The sequence below is a fragment of the Podarcis vaucheri genome (genome assembly GCF_965113315.1).
Source record: "Podarcis vaucheri genome assembly, chromosome: 5".
Lineage (NCBI taxonomy): Eukaryota > Metazoa > Chordata > Lepidosauria > Squamata > Lacertidae > Podarcis > Podarcis vaucheri.
The window spans coordinates 80,356,926-80,381,668 of NC_138763.1; the positions used below are offsets into that span (position 1 = coordinate 80,356,926).

Here is a 24,743-nt window from a genome sequence, read left to right on the forward strand (position 1 = left end):
CTTTATATGTCCAGCTGTCCTTTGACGACAACAAATTGTCATTTTTGTTGTTGTTGTTTTTTTTGCGTTGAATATATGCTATATGGTAATTTATGGACCTAATAGGTATCTAAAGCCATTTGCACATAACAAATAGGAGCCTACACAACACAAAACACTGTTGCTGTACGTAGGTTTTATTTTATTTGGTTTTTTATCTTATATTTTGGAAATGTACATCCAGGGTTTTTGTCCGCTTTAATTTTTTTGGGGGGCCCCCAAGAGAGTGGGGCCCTAAGCTATAGCTTGTTTAGCTTATACGTATATCCAGCACTGGTTGAGACCAATTGCCACAAGTGACTTTCCACATGTGGAATTGTTTCTTAAAACTGTTCCTGTAAATAAAACCACCAGCACCTTACTAGTAAAGTCAAGGACACATTCCTGTATTGTGGAATTATTTACGACTTGGGAGACCTGCCCTATCACTGGATATCATAAGGGAGAAAGCAGCTGTTAGCCTGTCTTTTATGGTATTGCTTAATTTAGTGGTTTTTGACAGTGTGCTGTTATAGTAGAGTTAGGAGAAAGGAATTAATGTATTGTCAGTTTGAAGACACAATATAAATCTACAGGGCAATCTTTAAGATTAACCAGAATATAAGTATTGAAATCTTTCATCCTATGTGTACTTCAGTAGGATCTTTGACTGAGATTAAACTGAGTTTCCATTTTTATCTTGACAAAGCCTGATTTCTCTATTCTAATATAGTAGCATGTGTGTGAATAAGGCTTGAACAAATGAGCCATCTTGGGTGTTTCCTCATCCATGTCACCCAATCTGTAGAAAAAGTCTTTGAATGCTTGTTTAAAAATAGAATTGGACTCAAACCTATCCAGGAAAGCCTATTTAGCTTCTCCCTTTATTTAAAGAATACCTTAGGGAACTTGCAAGAAGAGTTACAAAAGATTTTCACTATTTCAGCAGATGATGACACAGCATGACACTTAGGATGGTTTTTTAAAAAATAAATAACTTTGTCTTGTTGGAAATGAGTATTAATAGCATGAAAGAGTATGAATCTCTGTCAGAGAATCAGTAGTACAGACACCTTGAATGAAAGGTTAGAAAGCTAGTATGTTGTGCTTTCTAACTTTTTGGCAGAGGGAAACATAGAACACGTTCTGCAGTTTACAGATGGGTTCTTCACGGAGTTCAGCACCACAGAAACCAAAGCAATTTACTGACATACCTTCATCAAGATCTGGCTGAATGTCTTGAATACAATTAGCATCAGGATAGCACATAAAAATTCACATCCTCTGCAAATGATGTCTGTGCATTCATGTATGGACATTATAAGCGCCACATTCCTACACATATTCAGACTATTCAGCATATTTGCCTGGCATCAGGAATGTTACTCTGGGTTGTAAAGTTGTCATTTTGCCCTCGTTCGCAGCCTCTTCTGATAGACATCTAGCACAGGACTGACGGAAACCTCCAACCTGAGGGCGGGATGCACCTCCAACTTTAATTAATTTCTGTTCCAGGAATTTTGAGAGACCCCTTGAGCATTGAGGTGGGTGGGTAAAGCAGTTTGTCAAGGCCAAGCCAGTGTAAAAGGCAAGGACTTGTTCCAGTGGTGTCTAGGAGGAAGTAGAGCAGTGCTGTTGGAAGAAGGCAGCTCTGGACCAAGACTGGCCTTGGGGGAAAACAGAGGGAAAATGGAGAAGGAAGAGGTTGAGAAGCCACCATTTTTGTAGGCGTGAAAGAGCAAATCGTGAGCCAAGAGGCCAAAAGTATGCAGAGCTGGCAGTGTTAGACAGTGGCTCAACCATCCCATTACCTCCCATGTGGTGCTATGACAGTCACCATCGACTGGGAGTTCTGCTTTCTCCACCCATCATGAGGTCAGGCAGTCATCATCATCATTATCATCATCATCATTTATTCTTTATACCCTGCCCATCTGGCTGGGTTTCCAACAAAAGATTAAAAATACATGAAAACATCAGTCATTAAAAACTTCCCTAAACAGGGCTGCCTTCAGATGTCTTCTAAACGTCAGATAGTTGTTAATTTCTTTGACATCTGATGGGAGGGCGTTCCACAGGAGGGCACCACTACCAAGAAGGCCCTCTGCCTGGTTCCCAGATTTAATAAAGAAATAATGTAAAGATAATAAAAGTGGCAGGACATGAAAGAAAAATGGAGAGTTAGCAAGGCTCTCTTCATGTTAGTAACAATCAAAGGTTTCTGTCTCCATCCTGGAAGAACCTTCCCTATCCCCATTTCAATACCTGTAATGAAAACTCACGCTGCATGCTGTGATCCTACATACACTTCCTCGGGAACAAGTCCCATTTCAATGCTATCTTATTACTTCTGTGTCAGCGTGCACTGAGTTAGGCAGAGAAATGGCAATCCTAACCTAGTTTACCTGGAACTAAATGTTACTACTATAAACGTTTGTGTTGGGGGGACAACTTACCTGCTAGAGCCCAATAACCAGCACTGCCTGATCATTCAATAGTGTTAGGGATCGTCTCATTTTTATTTTAAAGTCTCAGTTCTGTCCCCCTAGGTACAGTGGGATTGCATCTTATCCAAGGGTTAGATTCTGGGCAGAGTGCGGATATGCAAAGTTGCTTATAGTCCAGTTGCCTTAGACTCCTTAGATTGCTGCTTTCCAGCCCAGCTGGGACACTAGACTGCCACCTCTCTCTTTCCCCCTTTGGTAACTCTAAATGTTTGCTGTGGGGCTGACTCAAACCACACTTTCCCTGCCGTCAGCTTCTTGCCCAGAGAGCAACCGCAACGCATGCTGGGATTGGCAGTGCCTTTCTCTACTGAACAGGCAGCTTCCTTCCAGTGAGTGAGCCAAAGCCAGCTAAGCTGGGAGAACGGAAACTTTCCCCGGTCACCCAGAGGCCGCAGTGTTTGACCAACGCCAAGGGGGGCAGCCACGAAACCTCTGCTGCCATACACATGCTTCAACCTCTAGCTCTGGGACTGTGGAGGAGCAGGAAGAGGCGATGGGTGTGAGGCAGGGGAAGAGAAGCCACGCCAAGTGCTTACCCGAGTTTGCTTTCTCCTCCCCCTGCCATCCTTCCTTCCCCACCCTCCACAAATCCCCTGAAATCCCAAGGGGAAGCCCCCTCCAAGGAGATGCTGGTGGGGCACCACTGTTCTCGTGGCTCCACCCACTTCTCCCCTGCACTTGGGGATATTCCTTGCAGAGAAGTGACAATGAACACCACTTAAAGGAGAGCTTTCTTCCTTGGCTCCTTGCTTTCGAAGGGTCTTTCCCCCAATAAACACAGACGCTGCAGCCAAGAGTGTAAAGCAGAATCTGTGTAAGTCAAATGTGTCCAAGATGCAATCTTATTTTATGGTGCATCTGTTTATTTACTATATTCAGACTAGATATTTTTTTTTTAAAAAAATAATTTTTACATGTATAAAAATATGACAATACAATAATACACCTTAATATTTAAAGATTCCTCCAAATCTCTGTACTTCCCACCTTCCCTGCCATGTCAACCCTTTCAACTGCATATTATTCAGTAGTCCATACTTTATATCACTGCATTGTGTCCATAGTATTTGCTACATTGCAAGTGTTACTGCAATCCTGCTAACGTTTTCATCTGCTTACAGTGGTCTCCAAGATAAATTATAAAATTCCCCCACTCTTTGTTAAAGTTTTGGTCTTCTTGGTCCCTGAGCTTCCCGGTCAGTTTTGCCATTTTGGCATAATCAACAGTTTAATTTGCCATTCTTCTCTGGTAGGGACTTTGTCTTCTTTCCATCTCTGGGCTAGCAACATCCGTGCTGCTGTCATCATGTACATAAAAAGTCTTTTCTGCTCCTTTGGAATGTCAGCACCCACAATTCCTAGTAGAAAAGCCTCTGTTTTTTAAAAAAATAAAAGTTAGTTTGAACATTTTTTCAACTTATTATATATCATTTCTAAGAATGCTTTTATTACTATACAAGACCACAACATATGATGCAAGGTGCCTTCTTTTTCTTTACATTTCTTTACATTTCCAGCAGATATTTGTACCTGTCTTATACAAACTAGATTTTTTTTGAAGCCTACAATCCACTTAATAAAGACAATTAGTGGAATACTTGTGTGTGGCCCAGGATTGATTTTTTCTTCTGTAGAACAGTGGTGCTTGATGGGGGGAGGGGGAAGACACAGGGCAGTAGCCGTATGCATTTGAGTGGATTTTGAAGAAATCTACAGGTACCAAATACACATTTTAATTATGATGAATATGGCTGTAATGTTATAATGTCAGTGGACCTCCTTGTTGTCAAGCTTGCGTTGCCCATATTGATATACATTCTGTGAAATAAAACAGACCTCAGATTCCCACAGGCGCATTACCCTTGGCTACATTCTGTAGTCCCCACAGTATAAATCACAAATGACAAGTACATGAGACCTGTCAGTGACTGCTTGCTGGTGGGTTTGAAGTGGTAGCCTACTGTGTGCAGAGCATATCAAGAGCCAAGTTGCCCTCCTTTGGTCAGCAGGAGTTTCAGAGTTCACAAAACTTTCCTAATTAAAGGTAATAATGCAAATTCTTATCACAGCTAGAAACGGAGTCTAGAGACTTCATTCTGTGCTTATTAATAACTTCTCCCTAGGTTGCCTCATATATTTGCAAATGGTACTCTTGGGGGTAAAATTACTCCAGCTACCTGAACATAGTAAATTTGACAGATAATGGATTGCATAGATAATTGCAATTGTAATTTCTTTGGGTTTTGAGTGTCGTCATCGTTTTATTTGTATGTCGCTTTTCCGCAAAGAGAATCATGCTCAAAGCGGCTTACCACAAAGGAATCAGTAAAACATCTCAAAATCAACCATCACTAGAACGATTTCATAATAACTAGAAATGTTTCAGCACTATAAATATAACAAGATTACATTAATAACATTACACCTCCTGGCGGTAGCCAGAATAACACCTTGGTTCTATAAGTCCCTCTCAGTCCCTCCCTGAATCTGCTTCTTATAAGGCTTTCAAAGGCAGAGGGTCAGGTACTGAGAAGCCCCTTTGCCATGATGTTGCTCGTGAATAGACCCTTAGATACAGAGTTTTGAGTAGATTGTTAGATTCTGAATTGTCAGTTTTCAAAGTATTTTCCATAATTATAGATCATGTTCCCCAGTTTGTAGTTTTGTTTTGTTTTTGAAATACAGAAATCACAAATGAACACTTAGATTTAGGACAACTCAAAACATCACACTTGTTGAAAATAACACTGAAGTTTCCTGCAGCACATAAGTAATTATTTAAAAAGATGTAATATGCGCAGCCGCCCTCAGTAATTGTGAAACTGCAATTAGTTCAAGTTTCAGACTTACGCATGTATATAGTGACATGGAAATGGGAACAATAATTTTACAGAAAGGGAAAAGGCGTCTTTCACAACACAGTGACTAAAATTTAATAAAATAGTTTCTTAGTAACCTTGTTCACATAACTAGATCTACATTTCAGCAGCCAATTGTATATTCCACATACTTCGGCTTTTGACTTGTCAAATGTCGCATCCAGCTCTGCCTTTCAGCAAAAAACAGTAAAATTTTCCAACCAATTTTATTTAATTGTATTTCTTAGCTGCTTTCTCTGCCCAGAGACGCTCAGGGTGGCATGCAGCAGTCCAGTTTATAATACAACTGTGTACAGTGGTGCCCCGCAAGACGAATGCCTCGCAAGACAAAAAACTTGCTAGACGAAAGGGTTTTGCGGTTTTTGAGCTGCTTCGCAAGACAAATTTCCCTATGGGCTTGCTTTGCAAGACAAAAACGTCTTGCAAGTTTGTTTCCTTTTTCTTAACACCGTTAATAAGTTGCGACTTGACTTTGAGGAGCAACTCATAGAACGCGGTGTGGTAGCCTTTTTTGAGGTTTTTGGTGATTTTTGAAGCTTTTCCAAAACTTTTCCGACACCGTGCTTCGCAAGACGAAAAATTCGCTAGACGAAAAAACTCATGGAACAAATTAATTTCGTCTTGCGAAGCACCACTGTGAGTTAATTAGACCAAAAGCATTTAAAATCACAATTAAAAATCAGTAATGAAAAGCAAACTAACAGCATGTGAACTAGAAAAAGAAGACATGCTGAACATTTGAACTTTTTGATTCACGCAAGTATGATGAAAACTTTTACCAGCTGGAAGAACTGAAGGTTTCACCTAAGTAATGAAAGGTACTTCTTTCATTTTATGCAGTTGTGGTTGTATTTTATAATGTAAGTGTTCAGTCTTCATGTCTTCAGAAAAAGAAATCCTGAAAAACAAGCCTGCAAAATGCAGCTGCAAAAGTGTTCCCTTAGGACTTACATTTACCAGATGCTGTTGCATGCTTTGAATGGCTTCGATAAATAAATGTCTGTGAATTATACACTTTGATCACGGTTGGTACGCCAGACTTTGCCCCTCTTTCACATTTCCTCCAAACCCATTTCAGCTTCTGTGCTGTCCATTGCGTTCTAACCTAACCTAGCTGCCGAAACCTATTTCCGCCCTTCCTCATCTGAATCCCTTATGCTTGGTCACAGATTCATGGAAGGGATCCCAGGGATCATCCAGTCCAACCCTCTGCAATGCAGCAGTCTTTTCCTCCCAACGTGGGTCTCAAACCCACAACCCTGAGTCTTAAGAGTCTCATGCTCTACCAACTGAGCCATTCCTAACCTCTGTTTCACTATTGGCTAACTACTGTCTTTTCCATTCAGTATCCTGGTATCCTTTTCACAATCTGTGCTTTTCTCTTTCTTGTATTCTCCTGATGAGAAATTTCCTTGATGGATTCCCATCTTTAAGACAGGTCCAAGCAGCTACTGCCTTCTAGTAGTGTGACTATGTGGAACTCTCTTTTCTTCACTCAATTCCATATGAAGCACCAATAAGGAGTTCAGGGTTTGAGTTAGTGCAAATTCAGTATTCTGGAGAACATCGAATACCTTATGGTTATTTGCAAACATTTCCCTGCTTTATTTTTACCATAGACTCAAAAACAGCACCTTAAACTTTGTACTGGACTAGCCATACAGCAGGGGTCCCCAACGTTTTTGAGCTTGTGCGCACAATTAGAAATCTAAAACCATTGTAGATACCCCAAGGTACTCGTTTCACAGAGTGGAAATTGGTGATGCTCATAATCTTCCTCCAGACGAAACACGTACACCCATCCCCAAAATCATACGGACAAAAAACAGGCAACACCCACCAGAAAAAGGCAGCTGCCTCACAAAAAAAGACAAAACCATTAATCAGAATAAATTGGGAGGAGCAGGAAGCCTCAAGGGACACAGGGTGAAGGGTTCCAACCCTTTAGCAAACCTTTATGTAAGTATGATACTTTAGAATGTGCAAAGAAGGTTTCATTTATAATTTCCAAATCTGCCCAGTCTCCCCTTCTCTCTTAAGTTTTCGCAGCACTTAAATTGTAAGGGTTTTTTTTTTTCCTTTTCTGTGCAGCAGAGAATTTAAAAAATGAATTGTGTATTGCTTTGTAACGATTTGTTGGGTCTCTGGACCGTAATAAAAGTTGGTTGGTTGGTTGATTGATTGAATTTTAAAAAAGGACCATACAGATAAGTACAACATGTTTCAGAGCATAGCCTCATCAGATGATTTTTTTATATATAAAAAAAGAATATATCTAAATGTTTACTTTAAACAGTGTGTTTTTTTTATTGTTGTTGAAAGGGACAATCTTGTTTTAAGCGCTATGTATTAACAGTGCGCCTAACTGCAACTCTGCTTGTCCTCCTCTTCCTGAAATGCTTTGGCGGTTGGGATAGGAGCAGGTAATGGGATATATTCAGAGAAATTATCTGGGAGATCAGGGAACCTCAACCCAACACCTTTCCTGCTAGAAACTGCATAGGGCAATATTATTGAATCCTATTCTTGAGTTATCTTATCTACCAGTGCTGTTGTGGCATCGGCACCCACCATTACTTGAGTGCATACCTCACATTCAGGAAAAGAGCAAGAATTGCCATTCTTAACAATCCTGGAAGCAAGCAGTCAAGAATGAATATTGCTTTTGCCAGCTGACTGGCCGCACAGCTGGTGATGGTTTTTAACCTCTCTTGAGAACAGAGATTCATATGACATGCTGGGTACCCATTCAGTAAGGTGGCATTTGCACATATTAATCCGTGGATTAGATCTAAAGAGCCTCAAGGTGTAAAATAGGGTTGCCAGATTTCAAAAAGTGAAAATCTGGACACAAACATTGTTGAGCTTTTTGCTTTGCCCAAAGTTTTTGAGTTATTTTAAAGGAAATTCACCAAAATCTACACTCCCAACATGGGTTGCCATATGTCTGGAGTTTCCTGGACATTTCAGTGATTTCCCCCCAGAAGCTGTTTCCAACTGCCAAGTCCCATCTGGGAAATTACAGACGTATAAAAAGGTAAAGGGATCCCTGACCATTAGGTTCAGTCGTAACCGACTCTGGGGTTGCGGCGCTCATCTTGCTTTATTCGCCGATGGAGCCAGCGTACAGCTTCCGGGTCATGTCGGAACCTATTTATCTACTTGCACTTTGATGTGCTTTTGAACTGCTAGGTTGGCAGGAGCAGGGACCGAGCAACGGGAGCTCACCCCGTCGCGGGGATTCGAACCGTCGACCTTCCAATCGGCAAGCCCTAGGCTCTGTGGTTTAACCCACAGCGCCACCCACGTCCCATACAGACGTATAGCAGCCCTATAAACATATCTTCTTTGAGAGCAGGACTGTTTCTGCATATATAACTGTGGGGTTTTTTATCCATTTGAATGGATTGCATGCCCCAACCAGAAACTGCCTTTTTCCAGATTCCTTAAACGTATGTGATTTGCCTCAGTAGCTTCACACGAGAGTCTCCTACAGGGTGCAATGCATTTCTGGATATCATACCGGGAAATAATCGACGATTCTGCTCACTTGACATGAGTCCATCTGATGTATGTTGATGATCATGGCATCATTTAAAGTTGCTGCAGGAATATTTGTCCTCATGCCAATCCAATGACCAATTTAAATGCAAATGATCTTGGGAAAGGGGGTAAAATGAGGGGCAAAAGGGGGAGGAGGCATTTTGTCTAACAGGCACTATTGGCTGGAAGCAGTGAAATGAATAAATAAGACCCTGGAGTCAAGGTGGGTCATTAAAAGAGAAACTAGGTTAATATTATATTTAATTATGTTTCTATGAACTCTCTGGCTCTGCTTGAAATCTCGTATTTTGAAACAGCACAACAAAGCAGCATTGTGATTACAGCTGTTAAAGCAATTTACTGTCAATCTGCCTTAGCTGAGTTGCTGGGCAAGAACTATGATACTTTAGATTTTAGTAAATTCCTGTTCCATTTTTACCCATTATTTAAGGCCCTAATTCCTACTACGGAAGTAAAATTTTACTATATGGTCGTTCAGAACACATACAAACTACACAGAGGGGAAAATTTTACTTGCTTCCTACGAGAATCCCACATAACATTCCAGACGGACCCAATTGTGTTGCTGTATGTCAGATTTTAGGAAATATTGCAACATCACTGTGCTGTAAGCTATAACATGTTAAGTATAATGGAAGTGCCACAGCGTATCTTGCCACAACCACTCCACATTTTTGAAATGCTACCCAAGCCATTCTGGTATTTGCTTTTTTATTGCAGAGTATGGTTTTCTTAGGCCTCATTTTTCCTTTTCATTAGTCATTTGTAATGGTTCAGAAGACTGAGATGCACAAAGTTGTATTGAATCAGTTTTTGACATAGATGTTTTGTATATTCGTATATACTGAAAGTGTCTAATTCTTGGATGCATAAGAGGCATAGTCCTAATTTACTTCATTCTGTAATGCCATTCTGTAATTCAGCTTCAGGATTTATTGTCAATACATTTTGTCATAACAGAATATAGTGTGTACTGATAATATATTTCCTCTTTCCCCCCTCTTAGGTTTTGAACTTGGCTTTGCTATGTCAAGTCCCAATGCCCTCGTGTGCTGGGAGGCTCAGTTTGGTGACTTCCACAATACAGCACAGTGCATCATCGATCAATTTATCAGCTCGGGACAGGCTAAGTGGGTTCGTCACAATGGGATCGTCCTGCTTTTGCCTCATGGAATGGAAGGAATGGTAGGGCTTCCATTGATCAGAATAATAGTTCCCTGTGTGCAACTAATTTTACAATTACTGTATTTTCTGGCGTATAAGACTACTTTTTAACTCAGGAAAATCTTCTCAAAAGTCGGGGGTCATCTTATACGCCGGCTACAGCAGCAGCTCCTGCAGCAACTCCCCACCAAAGGATAAAACGACACCAAATTAAATCAGAGGACACCAAGCTCTCTAGATGAAGCAGAAATACGCTTGAAAATTGGCCCCAGAAGCCCCCGGCCACTGGGAAGTGGAGCGGATTTCCAAGCCAGACTAGAGACTGGTTTTTTTAAATTTTTATTGGTGTGCGTTCGGTGAGTATATCCCAAACTCTATATTTTAACTGGAAAAGTTTGGGGGTCGTCTTATACGCTCAGTCGTGTTATGCGCCGGAAAATACGGTAGATATCTCTAATATTTATTTAAATAAGAAGGAATTGCTTTTTACAGATGTGTATCAGTGGGTATTTCCCAAAGAACAAATGTGTCATGATTGAAAGAGAGAATAGCCCCCCAAAATGAATATAGTGGTTAGGTAAAGGTAAAAGAGCTGTGGTCTAAACCACTGAGCCCCTTGGGCTTGCCAATCAGAAGGTCAGCGTTTTGAATCCCCATGATGGGGTGAGCTCCTGTTGCTCTGCCCCAGCTCCTGCCAACCTAGCAGTTTGAAAGCACTCCAGTGCAAGTAGATAAATAAGTACCGGTGTGGTGGGAAGGTAAATGGCATTTCCACACACTCTGGTTTCCGTCACGGTGTCCCGTTGCACCAGAAGCGGTTTAGTCATGCTGGCCACATGACCCGGAAAGCTGTCTGTGGACAAATGCCGGCTCCATCAGCCTGAAAGCAAGATGAACACCGTAGCCCCATAGTCGCCTTTGACTGGACTTAACCGTCCGGGGTCCTTTACCTTTTACCTAGTGGTTAATCCTGGGCATTTGTACTTGGAAATAAATTCCACTGCATTCACCTGAGGAATAGTGTGCACTTATAAGGTGCTTAATTTATACAATAAACATGTTATAGTCAGCCACCTATTAAACCTATGTCAGAGAGGGTGGTTATAAAGGCCACACACAACCACTTCTATCAAACCAACTAAATTCACATCATCCTGTCCAGTACGGAAATTAATGACAATTACCGTATTTTTTGCACCATAACACTCACTTTTTTCCTCCTAGATAGTAAGGGGAAATATCTGTGTGTGTTATGGAGCGAATGCCTGCGGGTGGCAGGGGGGATCTGCTGCAGTCGTGAGCAGAGGATCCATGGTTCCCTTTCCTTCCCTCCTCTGTGGTTACAAAGCATGGATCCACATGGATCCTCAGGAATTTTGCATTGGGCTACTCCAAACTCACTGTCAGATCACATGTCTGTGGCCACAGCATGAACCACAAAAATCATATATCCACTTTTTCGTTTAGAATATTTTTTTTCTTGTTTTCCTCCTCTAAAAACTACGTGCGTGTTATGGTCTGGTGCGTGTTATAGAGCGAAAAATACGGTATATTTAGGATCTAGATTCTTCCAAGGCATGCCAACTAGTTTTTCTTTACATGTTGTGATTCTCAGGGCCCAGAGCATTCTTCAGCCAGGCCAGAGAGATTCCTTCAGATGTGTAATGATGATCCTGATGCCTTTCCAGTAAGTATATATATATATATATCCTTCCTACCCTGTCATCTCTCTTCAGGCACCACCTCTAATAATATTAACATTCACATTCACATCAACATCATCATCAGCAACAACAACATTTATTTATTTATACATACATACATACATACCTTGCCCATCTGGCTGGGATTCCACAGCCACTCTGGGTGGCTCCCAACAGAATATTAAAAACATGATAAAACATCAAACATTAAAAACTTAGCTAAACAAGGCTGCCTTCAGATGTCTTCTAAAAGTCAGTTAGTTGTTTATTTCCTTGACATCTGATGGGAGGGCGTTCCACAGGGTGGGTGCAAGTACTGAGAATATATTATTAATCTCATTCCCACCCCATTTTCCTTCAGCATGGGACATGTCTGGCAGGCTACGTCACACACTTTGTAAGCCCTGCAGACGGAAAGTCCTGTGTTCAACAATGCCGCAGCTCCTGTAGGCCCCGTATCTGAGAGTCACCAGTGCATTCCTTGGCATTGCTGGACCACGTTGCAGCCCTTGCCAGGAGGGTCCAAAACAAATAGGGGGGAAGGCTGTTTCAGGACAGAAACAGTTGTGGACACTTTTCTTCCTCTGCTGGAGACTGTGGAGAAGCCTGCTGCTGCTACCCCTGCTGCCTAAGCTGTGCCTGTTGTGTCATTCACTGCCTACTGTTGTGTCATTCACCACTACTATGGTTAAACCAAGTCATGTGTACATTCAGTGTAGCACAGCTGCAGGATGACTGGGGAGAAGCAAATCTGCCACATTCTCCTTCCAGAGTCTACATATTCACAAATTCACACCAAGCCATTATTTGGCTTAGCAAGATGTGCAAACCAGGCTATTGGCTTCCTTTCTAATGCCCATAATCTGCCTTTGTTCAGGAATTTGATGATGATTTTGCAGTTTCCCAACTCTATGAATGCAACTGGATTGTGGTGAACTGTTCAACTCCAGCCAGTTACTTCCATGTCCTCCGAAGGCAGCTCTTGTTGCCATTTAGGAAACCTGTAAGTATTGACATTTAGTGCTTTTGTACTAATTAAAAGTATTTCAGTCTTTTCTGTAAATAATAATAAAGTATGGATGATAGAAGACTAGGCCTGTACTGTAGAAAGTGGGTTTAAATTCAATTATAGTTAAAAATTTAAAGATCCCAATGCTTATTTTAGGAAACTTCTAGAATATTCAAAATTGTTTCAGAAAGTCATACTGCAATTTGTTTATATATAGGTATGCCACACAACAAACCCCTGCGAGAAACTATTTCAGCTAATGGTTGACTACTTTTTGTCCATTACTGATTTATGTAACGTACTTTTTAGACATCAGAGGGATTAGGGCAGGCAGAGGTATCCAAGGACAGCAAAGTGCTCAAATTTCCATGAATTTTTTTAAAACTTAAGACCCTTTAGATAGGGGTGCTTCTACTCTAGTTCATCTCCAGGCACTGAACCCATTCCTTTGTTGTATGGAAGTCAAATTCTTTGCTTGTGTGAAGTAATCTGACTGAATAAAGGCAAAATTTTACAATTATTATACCGCCTATTTTACAGCTGATTATTTTCACACCAAAGTCCTTGCTGAGACATCCTGAAGCAAAATCCAGCTTTGATGAAATGGTGTCAGGTAGGTTCACTTATGTACGTTTTGTTTTGAAACATTTTAACCCCCTTTTCTGTCGTGAGATCCAACACTCCCCGCCTTACATTACATTCTTGGCATGGGAGTACTACGTTTGTGGCATGGAGACCCTTCCATGGGAAGAAAATAGCAAAAACACAGTAGAATAGCTGCAACTGGATCTGCGATTGCTGGGGGAACTAATTTGTGATGTCAACTTGTCAGCCAAGATAGGGTACTCAAGGTCTTCACTGATACAAAGCAAATCTCGTATTTTTTCTTAAAATTATAATAGTTATAACACTGATTGTTGTTCCTCTGCCTGTTCAGAATATTATTGAATTTAAGAATTACAGAACCGATACAAATACATGAGAGTTAGGGGAAATTGCCACTGAGAACCAGTTGGGTTTCATGAAGGGAGTCATTTTCTCTGTGTAATACTAGAGAGTGGCAGTAGCCCTAAGTTATGGTGAGAATGGAAACTATGGAAGGAGGGAAAGAAGGCTTTCTAATCCAAGGAATATACCAAAAATTACTTCTATTTTTGAGAAATCCTCTAGGGTTGATCAGACTAGGCACCTTGTAGTAAAACACTTTTGTTGCACATCTAGGTACCAGCTTCAGGCGTGTGATCCCTGAAGAAGGACCTGCAGCTGAAGCACCCGGGGAGGTCAAGCGGGTGATTTTCTGTACTGGGAAGGTATACTATGATCTTGTTAGAGAGAGAAAGAACCAGGATTTGGAGAAGGAGGTGGCTATAACCAGACTGGAACAGGTAAAGCAAAGAGAGAGAACTTGTCGTGTGCATTATTTTTTAAATGTACATGCCTGTGAAGTACACATAATAACCTTTCTCATACTGAATCTGTTGTTAATCTGATATGAGATACACAAGTGGTGGAAGTTGCTCCCAGTACCAGTCATCACATGGAAGCAGCCTAAGGTCCAAATAGCTTACTGTTGCAGAAGATAAGGCTCTGTAAAACAGTTCTGAACATAGATACAGACAAATACAGATACAGACAAAGTATCTCCGTTGCTCCATATAACACTGAACAAGCAACACCAACAGACTGAGGACCAACAGACCAACTAACAAACTGCTGAGTTGACATGCATTAATCACAGATATAGTTGGGGCACTGGGCCGTTACCATCTCAACTGGCTTGGCTGACTGTGCACCTGAAATTAGCTCATCCATGGGGTGATTTAACTCATGAAGGAAATTAACCCCACCTCATGCCCAGTTACTTCAGCAAAGTCAGACTAACGGTTCATCTAGTTCAGTACTGCCTTACACTGACTGATAGCGTCTCTTCAGTATTTAAGCAGGGAGTCTGTCCCAAGCCTACCTGATGATGTGGTAGCTTGAACAAGGGGCCTTAAACCTAGACATGTAAAGCAAATGTTGTGCCATTGAGCGACAGCCCATCCTGTTGACACTTTTTGGTGTCAAAGTAACAAAAACCTGAAGTTCTATTTTAAAAAAAGGGGAAAAAAGAAACACGAGGTGTTTTGATTTGGTGAAAGGAGCATAAGATTATGTAGAATAACTGGACTGGAATCTTACCTGATGAGAACTGACTAGGTTGACTTCTGCAAATTATGAACCCCGTTCTGTATTTATAAAATGTGAATACTTAGTGATCTGCTGCCTTCACAAGGGTATTCTAATGCTGCTTTTCACAAGTGATGCTTAAAACTGTTTTCCCATTTCCTTCATCTGAAAATGAAAAAAAAAATACTATATTGACCAAAATGAGCATTTGATTTTAAAAATGGTAGGTTTCTACTTTCTGTCTTCTCGGCATTAACAGGTAGTGCATTGCAAATGAAAGTGCTTTTGGCATCACTTTTGATCTGAGGATTCTCGTGATGAGGATTCTCAAGATGACATCCAAACACTGCATGCCATTGTGACACGCTTTCGGTTCCTTTTGATGTGAGCAGGAATGTATCTGAGTCCAATAATAACAGTAGGATTACTCAACAAATGTAGTGCCTGGGCAGAATATATCATTTGCAGAAAGCAACATGCTCTTTTCTTCGCTGTGACTGTATTGTATAATTCTTTTTAACCAAAATTATTTTTTTTAAAAAAGCCAGCAATGTCATATATACTCATGTTGGTAATTTTCATATGTCCATATTAACTAGTTGGATTCTGCCCCATGTATAAAAAGGTAAGCACAGTTAAGACTCATTGATTTCAAAATGAAAGTTTAAACATGGTCAGTGCCACTCTTTTGCCAAGACAATGAGACCTGAAAGTGCTTAGCTTTGACTATATTGTGTCTATAAGTATTCATGTGAGTGAAATAAAAAGTACATTTATGATGAAAGTGGCAGTACATGTATTGTCTGTCGAACAAATAACAGTACTCGCACCACCTTCAGAAATTTGCAGCAGAAGTGAAATACACACAACTCTCAACTTTCTTGGGAATAGCCTGTAAAGCCAAAATCAAATTTAGTCAAAAAACATTGGGTTGAATGGAGGGTTGGATTGCCAAAGTCTTTTTCCTTATATGCCCATCCGCTCCCTTGTACATTTCCTTGCATGCCCATCTTCTCTGCTCTCCTCCTCCTCCTCCTCCTCTTCTTCTTCTTCTTCTGTTACATTTTTTTGTGAAGCACGTAAAGCTAAGTGCACAAAATTGCTAGCTACCTGCATATACTTGCTAACTGTTCTTGCCTTCACCAATGTAACTGTTGTGTGTGGGTCAGATCGGGATATTAGAACATTCCTTACATACTAATTTGGAGAGATTCCTTTTTTGAAATGTGCCACACTCACTGGGAGCGGTAGACTATATTCCTCATGTACTTGAGGAATATAATTATTATTATTATTATTATTATTATTATTATTATTATTATTATTATTTATTATTTATACCCCGCCCATCTGGCTGGGCCTCCCCAGCCACTCTGGGCGGCTTCCATAAAAACCAAAAATACAATAAAATATCACACGTTAAAAACTTCCCTGAACAGGGCTGCCTTAAGATGTCTCCTGAATGTCAGGTAGTTGTTTATCGCCTTGACATCTGCTGGAAGGGTGTTCCACAGGGCGGGCGCCACTACCGAGAAGGCCCTCTGTCTGGTTCCCTGTAGCTTTGCTTCTCGCAATGAGGGAACCGCCAGAAGGCCCTCGGCGCTGGACCTCAGCGTCCGGGCAGAATGATGGGGGTGGAGACGCTCCTTCAGGTATACTGGACCGAGGCCGTTTAGGGCTTTAAAGGTCAGCACCAACACTTTGAATTGTGCTCGGAAACATACTGGGAGCCAATGCAGGTCTTTCAAGACCGGTGTTATATGGTCTCGGCGGCCGCTCCCAGTCACCAGTCTAGCTGCCGCATTCTGGATTAGTTGTAGTTTCCGAGTCACCTTCAAAGGTAGCCCCACGTAGAGTGCATTGCAGTAGTCCAAGCGGGAGATAACCAGAGCATGCACCACTCTGGCGAGACAGTCCGCAGGCAGATAGGGTCTCAGCCTACGTACCAGATGGAGCTGGTAAACAGCTGCCCTGGACACAGATTTGACCTGTGCCTCCATGGACAGCTGTGAGTCCAAAATGACTCCCAGGCTGCGCACCTGGTCCTTCAGGGGCACAGTTACCCCATTCAGGACCAGGGAATCCTCCACACCTGCCCGCCTCCTGTCCCCCAAAAACAGTACTTCTGTCTTGTCAGGATTCAACCTCAATCTGTTAGCCGCCATCCATCCTCCAACCGCCTCCAGACACTCACACAGGACCTTCACCGCCTTCACTGGTTCTGATTTAAAAGAGAGGTAGAGCTGGGTATCATCCGCATACTGATGAACACCCAGCCCAAACCTCCTGATGATCTCTCCCAGCAGCCGCATGTAGATGTTGAAAAGCATGGGGGAGAGGACAGAACCCTGAGGCACCCCACAAGTGAGAGCCCAGGGGTCTGAACACTCATCCCCCACCACCACTTTCTGAACACGGCCCAGGAGGAAGGAGCGGAACCACTGTATAACAGTGCCCCCTGCTCCCAGCCCCTCAAGACGGTCCAGAAGGATGCTATGGTCGATGGTATCGAACGCCGCTGAGAGATCCAGCAGAACTAGGAAACAGCTCTCACCTTTGTCCCTAGCCCGCCGGAGATCATCAACCAGTGCGACCAAGGCAGTTTCAGTCCCATGATGAGGCCTGAATCCCGACTGAAAGGGATCCAAATGGTCCGCTTCTTCCAGGCGTGCCTGGAGTTGTTCGGCAACCGCTCGCTCAATCACCTTGCCCAGGAATGGAAGATTTGAGACTGGGCGATAGTTGGCCATCGTGGCCGCATCTAAAGATGGTTTTTTAAGAAGCGGTTTAATAACCGCCTCTTTCAGCGGGTCTGGGAAGGCTCCCTCAGAGAGGGAAGCATTCACCACCCCACGAAGCCCATCGCCCAGCCCTTCCCGGCTTGCTTTTATTAGCCAGGATGGGCAAGGATCCAGGAGACAGGTGGTTGGTTTCACTCGTCCAAGCAGCTGTCCACATCCTCGGAGGTAACAGATTGGAATTGATCCCACTCAACTTGACCAGACAGAACTCTTGCACTCTCCCGCCCCGGCCCTGCTCCCACGGTGGAGTCTACTTCTTCCCGAATCTGAGCGATTTTATCTGCAAAAAACTTTGCAAAATCATTGCAGGAGAACATGTGGCCCGTACTGGGCCCCGATGTTGCAGGTGGTTCCGCTAAATTGTGAACCACCTGAAAAAGTCTCCTGCTGTTGTTTTCTGCAGATGCAATAGAGGCGGTGAAGAAATTCTTCTTTGCCGTCGCTATCGCCACTTGGTAGGCTCGACGCTGAGCTCTAACCTGTGTCCGGTCAGATTCGGAATGAGTTATCCGCCACCGGCGCTCTAGCCGTCTCAACGATTGTTTCATTGCCCTCAGATCCGTGGAAAACCACGGGGCTGTCCGGGCTCCATGCAATCGGAGAGGGCGCTTCGGAGCCAAACAGTCAATAGCCCTGGTTAACTCCACATTCCAGCGGGCCACCAGGGAATCAGCTGAAAGGCCATCAACATGGGATAAAGCATCCCCTACCACTCTCTGGAAACCATTTGGTTCCATTAAGTGGTGGGGGCGGACCATCCGAATTGGTCCCACCTCCCTGCAGAGGGGATGGGTCGCAGAGAAGTCCAGTTGCACCAGGAAGTGATAAATAAAGATGTGTTGGCTGTATACGCAGTGGAGACCTGTTACCATGCCAGAAATTTCTATATTTCCATTTCCTTCTAGATCTCCCCTTTCCCTTTCGACTTGCTAAAATCGGAAATTGAGAAGTATGCTAAAGCTGATCTTGTCTGGTGTCAAGAAGAACACAAGAACATAGGCTACTACGACTACGTCAAACCTCGTTTCCGCACCATTGTGAACCATACTCGACCCATATGGTAGGATGCTTGCAGCGGTTTTCTTTTCATTCAGGGCTGCTGCCCCCTTTTGTTTTTGTTTTTGCTTTTGGTGCACTGCCAAAAACATATGAATTAAGAAGTTGAAGATGAAGCCTTGATATTTCCGTCTGGGCTGCTGGGCTGTACTCTGGCTGGCAGTGGCTTCAGTGGCAACTTTTCCTAGCCAGGCTTCCTGGGATAAAAAGTGGAGATGCTGGACCTGGCCTGGGAACTGCTGCTTTTGTAGGCTGCGTCTCTGCCGCTTTCAGATATGCCATACTTTTCCGTCTATAAGATGCCCCCATGTATAAAACTATTTTGGGGGACTCAAAGTTAAGAAAATGGGGGAGATGGCACAGAGTTGTTGAGCTTTTTTTGTGGATGATTGCCCAAAGTTGCTGAGTTTTTTGGGGGGGTGGGGTTACCCAGGGTTGTTGAGCTTTTTTTTTGGGGGGGGGGTGTCAAAAATCACTCACTCACACCATCACAAAATCCACTTCCCACAAAGAAATAAAGAAAATATTAAGAATATCATATAGTAAAAGGCCAGAGGCATTTCTTTTAGGAATTTTAAATGACAATATTCCAAAAGACAAAACTAAATTTTTCTTATACACAACGTCTGCAGCAAGAATCCTGGTGGCTAAGTACTGGAAAGGGAATCAGTTACCCACTAGGGGAGAGTGGTTATGTAAGCTTTCAGAATACTTAGAATTAGCCAAACTGACAGACATAATAAGACAAAAACCAAAAAGTGAAGTAAAAAAAGAATGGGAGTGCCTAAATGAATACCTCAAAAGTCAAGGTTCGAGGACAGAAATCTGGCTGAGTCTGGAATAACCTTGTGAAGTGAAAGGATAAGAAAGAGGGATTTATATCTAGATGTTAGGATAGAGATGATAAGGAAAACAAGAAAACAGGAAAACACAATGAGAGGTAAAGGAGGTGCTGTGGGATTGGTGGAAATCAATGTCTTCTTGATGTTTTAGTGTTTATAGTATTAACTTATAAGATATGGATTTGTTGTTTTTAGTTGTTGTTGCTTTCTTTAGTTTTTGAATGTTGGTTTTGTGTGTTGTGTATTGTTATTTTTCAATATTTTTTGTGTTGTTGTGTGGAAAATACTAATAAAATTTATTTTAAAAACGAAAACAGAAAACAACCACTTCCCATTTGTCCCATCGCCAGCAGAACCTGCCAATTGCCTTCCCAACTGCATCAGCCATTGACGCAGCAACCAATAACACACACAATAGCCGCTGACAGCCATGGCAGCAACCAATCAAACATCCACCCTATGCACTACCCATGTATAAGACGACCCTACTTTTTAGCATGAGTTTTAAAGAAAAAAACCACATAGTCTTATACACGGAAAAGTGTGGTATGTGAACTTCCTATAGAACCTTGATGTGTTGCACTTAAACTATGTATGTGAGATACATAGATCCACAGGACTTGCAATCTGAAACAAAGAAGGGGAAATGGAAATGAGGGTACGCAGAGAAAGAATATGATCATTACAATTATGCACACTTAGTTGCTGTAAGGCATACGGATTGCGGAGGGGGGGACGACACCCAGAAAAGGTGTTTTGAAATAAGGGATACAGAGGCATTCTGAGAGGCAGGTACCGGCATACTGGACAGCATGGGAAAATGGACAGAGTATTCAGGAAGTGGGAGACTTTTAGACAGCTAAGGCTGATCAAGCTAGATAAAATCACAGAGAGGGAACATAAGAATGGAGAGAGACAAGGCAACAACTGATGATGAGGGGAAGTTTGTGCAGGATCTTGGAGGGAAACAGAAACCAGAGAAAGGATTTAAGTAGGAAAGTACCAGTGAAGTTTCAATAAAGCAAGCATCTTGTACATGAACAACAGTTTGAGGAGTCACTCACAATGGAATTCATGAAGCTTAACAGTACAGGTTGGCTGAAATAGTTTTTACCCACATAATAAGTGGAGAGCCTAAGCAAGTAAGCCTAGCCTGGGGCAAATAGTAACTAGAATCCTATACATATAAGTAAAGGTCTATAGAAAGTATCTAATATAAGAGGTGACTAATGTAAGAGGTGTTTATTATCAGTGTGTCTCTGCTTCAAAAAACGCCACATCTCATTTCTGTCATTTGCCTCCTTGTCTCTTCTGCTTCAAGGTATGTCGGCCGTGAACCAGCTGCCGCTCCAGCAACTGGTAACAAGAACACGCATCTCGTGTCACTCAGAAGGTTTTTGGACACAGCCTTCAACCTGGAGGCATTTGAAGGAAAGATGTTTTGATTGTAACATTGTGGCCCATTATCTCTGTATGTAGTATAGTATGTATGTATTTAGGGAAAGCCATGACCATAACATGAAATAAAATTCAGCAGGGAAAGACTTCTTGGAATTTTTTTTGAGGTTGGCTTTTTCAAAGACCTATTTTAAAGCTTACCTCTTCTAAACCACTGTGTGTATGTCGTAAATGCTAAGGGTTCCTTTTAATTCTCATCCGGTCAATGTGGTTCTGTTGATTACATCACAGCTACCTCTTGTTAGGGAGATGGAAGAAACAATTATTTTGCTTTAAGTTTGGGAATATTCAAGAAAACTGGTGTGCATATTTTAATGGGGTTTCCTAACATCAGATACTAATTTCTCTTTTACTGCAGGCTGTATAAATGGTCTCATATAGTTCAAATGAGCAATGTTTTTCTTGCAGATTCCACCCCACCCTGCCCCCAACCATTCTTTGTTGAATTCTCACATATCTGAATGCAGCAAACAATTTAGCAGGCTTGCTTTCCATTTAGCCACCAGAACTGGGACACGAAACACATGGTACTGTTTCCTCTTCCTCTTAAGTGCTGGGGGGAGTTAGTGAGAGCATGTAGGAACCCCAACAAGAGCTGCTGCTGTGCTTACACTGGATTTTGGCATATTTCTTGTGTCAAAAATGTGATCATTGCCCTTCAAGGTTGGTGAGGCAGTTGCAGACACCATTATAGTTCATGTTGAGATCCCTGCTGCTCCTTCCTGATTTACCCGGCAGTGGGGAAGTCTGCTTTGTTGTTTAAAAATCACAAGGTAAGTTTTGAATAAGTTACTGGGGGAAAACTGAGCAGATCTGGCTCTTTCTGATCAACTCTGGGCATTCTTGAAGCCCTGTACACTGTAGAATAGTTGAAACTATCAATGCAGTGGACAGGCGTAACAGCTGGGCTTTCTAAACATGGGTTACAGTTCTGGTTTGCTTTACTCTAACAGGATCTAAAATATATTGGAATTTTGCTTTGCATTATTTAACTCTAAATGGCATTAATTAGCTAGCTAGGCTGTGATCCTGTGCCCAGTTACATGGAACTGAGCAGCATTGAGCACAATAGAACTTCTCAGTGAACATACTTAGGGTTGTGTTGTAAGTAGCTCCAAGGCACAGCATTTTGAGCTTTTTTAGAAACAAGAATTTTAAAGGGAAGAAGGATGCTGTCTAAATAATAATAGGTCTATATATTTTGCCCTGTTTTTACAAGGAAGGCCATCTCGGTATAACTTGAAATATTTTCTGTCTCCTTTTGAGTGATAAATGCTCTTGTGGCTGGGAACGCACAAATTTAGGGAACACAATTAACATAGACATAAAAAGTAGGAAATGGCAGGCTTCCATTTTCATTGCTGGTTGCGGACTGTAGCATTATATTTTAAAAAATAAATTCTATCCAAGAATGTGAAAAATAAGCGGTGGAATATAATGTCTGTTTTCTTTATGGTTGTTTTTTGACAGCTTATCCCCTGGGAATTGGTATTAGCATCCCATTCACAAAAATGCTGGCATCTTGCAGATCTTTTCTGTATTTTTCTCTTCCTCTGTCTTCTCTATATTTTGACTTGAAGTCTGTAGAATTTAATACAGTGAAAGGAACTAGTCTGTTTGGGTACAGGTTTTTAAAGAAATCTGTTCTATTTTATTTTTTCCAAAAAGTTGATTACTGTTGGCACTGGTGAAAGAGAAGATGAAGTAATTAGAACATGTTAACAAAACTGTTCATACCTCTGGCAAACTCAAAACAAAGCTAGTTTCATTCATTTACCAAAACTAGTGAGCCATTGCCTTTATATATCCGTAACAGCAGCAAAGCTCTAATTTCTCTAGAGAAATTAAATGTTTTGAAATCTTAGGTTACTTACTTCCCATTATAGAGATCTCTATCTTTACATCACTTTGTGTATATTTCATAATTTACAAGTGTCATTTACCTCAAATCGGCTGACAAGTATAAGGAGTTTTTCCGATGTAGCCCATTTTTCTCCCAGAAAATCACTCTGTGTTAGTTTGTCTCTTCTAGTATTTTCAGAAACTTTATGAAATTCACTGGCTTGCTTATTATTTTGCATTGTGGCTTTCGTGCCTAAGACACCATGAATGAGTGAAAATAAAATGTATGCAGAAAAGAGCAATGTCTTGTGTGTTTCTTGTTTTTAGTTGGAAAGGGGTCTCTTAATTCAGCAAAAAGAACAGTATGCTTAGGTGACAATTCTATCTAAGTCTTCCATTAAACTCAATGGGACTTACCGTATTTTTCGCCCTATAGGACGCACTTTTTCTTCTCCAAAAATGAAGGGGAAATGTGTGTGCGTTCTATGGGGCGAAAGCCTTGGGAGCCCAGCGGGAGTTCCCGCGGAAGGCGCCCACTCCGTCTCCAGCAGGGACGCGACGCGCGGGGAGCCTCCGCCTGGGTGGGAGACGAGGCAATGCCGGGGCCTCCGGCCGAGCTCTGCGGCGCCTGCAGCCGCACTTGCTGCTGCTTCTGGAAAGGCGAGCTGCTCCTGACGCGGGGAGAACCAGGGACATGCAGCCGATGCCCCTCCGGCCCTGGCCAGGTGAGCTGGCGGGCAGGTTGGGTGGCCAAGCGGGGTTGGTTGGGGGAGCAGGTGGGCGGCAGCGCGGGGCCACGGAGCCACCCAACGGGAGAGCCGAGCGCAGCCCCTGCAGGAGGACAGCGGGGCGCCACCCATGGAGAGCCCCGCTGCACCGGAGGACGCACTCTTCGGCTGCCCACCCACATCGGGGCTGCCTGGCGCTGTGCGTCCGGCTGCCCCTCTTTCCTTGGAAGCGGTGATCCAAGGGGGGAAGGGGGGATCCCAGATCTCTGCCCGGTACAGTGGGCCTGAGTCCCGGACGCAGCTGAGCTGGGGTGGGTGGCGGGAGGCACCAGGGAGAGAAGCCAGAGAAGTTCGGGAGGGATCTCCCAACTTATTTCCGGAGCGCTGCGGAGGGAGGGGGACTTGCGCGCTTAAGGCGGCAAAGAGCCGCTTGCAAAACAACCGCTGATCTTTCGGCACTTCGCATTAGCAGAGGGGGTGGCGAGGGGAAGCATCTGCCCAAGGAGTGGCGGGAGGGGAGGCATTGCTTGTTCTTGTTTCGTTAGCCTTCCGGATTTGCCTGCTTCTGGTGGTGCTTTGGGGCTGGTCACCGCGCGCCTGCTTATCACTTGTGGACTTGTCACTTGGAGACGCCTAGCTCCAGCTGTGCTAACTTTCTCCGCTGAAGTGCAGTGCGCCTGAGTCAGCTTCGGAGCAGACGAAGAGTTCTGCTTGCCGCCTGTGACTCGCCCGGATGGCTCATTCACGGGCAAGTCACTGCAAAAAAAACGGGGATATGCCTTCTTAGCCCCGCCGGAGTACTTTTTAAAAGGCAGTGAGCCTTAAGGCTAGAGAGGTAAAGGAAGCAACACTCCAAGTGAACGACTGCAGACTTCTTTGCCTTTGCAAATGCATCATTTGTCAGACTTCTGAAATGTCAGCTTGTGCATCATTGCTTTGGCTATGGTGCAGACCCCTCCCAAAGTTTTTATAAATAACACAAAACAATTTGAAGTGCTTGGTT

The 24,743-nt window shown here is 42.7% G+C and overlaps 1 protein-coding gene across 2 annotated transcripts in view; it reads left to right on the forward strand.

Annotated features, from left to right (window-relative positions):
* The window catches only part of OGDHL (oxoglutarate dehydrogenase L), a 65,771-nt gene extending 42,461 nt beyond the window's left edge, over nucleotides 1–23,310 (forward strand). For both annotated transcript variants that reach the window (XM_082222347.1, XM_082222346.1), the window contains exons 17-23: nucleotides 9,975–10,153; nucleotides 11,748–11,819; nucleotides 12,713–12,838; nucleotides 13,385–13,457; nucleotides 14,066–14,229; nucleotides 18,720–18,874; nucleotides 21,034–23,310. In XM_082222347.1, the coding sequence (XP_082078473.1) occupies nucleotides 9,975–10,153; nucleotides 11,748–11,819; nucleotides 12,713–12,838; nucleotides 13,385–13,457; nucleotides 14,066–14,229; nucleotides 18,720–18,874; nucleotides 21,034–21,157 (893 nt within the window). In that variant the 3' untranslated portion in view covers nucleotides 21,158–23,310. The remainder of the gene's footprint in view (nucleotides 1–9,974; nucleotides 10,154–11,747; nucleotides 11,820–12,712; nucleotides 12,839–13,384; nucleotides 13,458–14,065; nucleotides 14,230–18,719; nucleotides 18,875–21,033) is intronic.
* The last annotated feature ends 1,433 nt before the right edge of the window (nucleotides 23,311–24,743 follow it).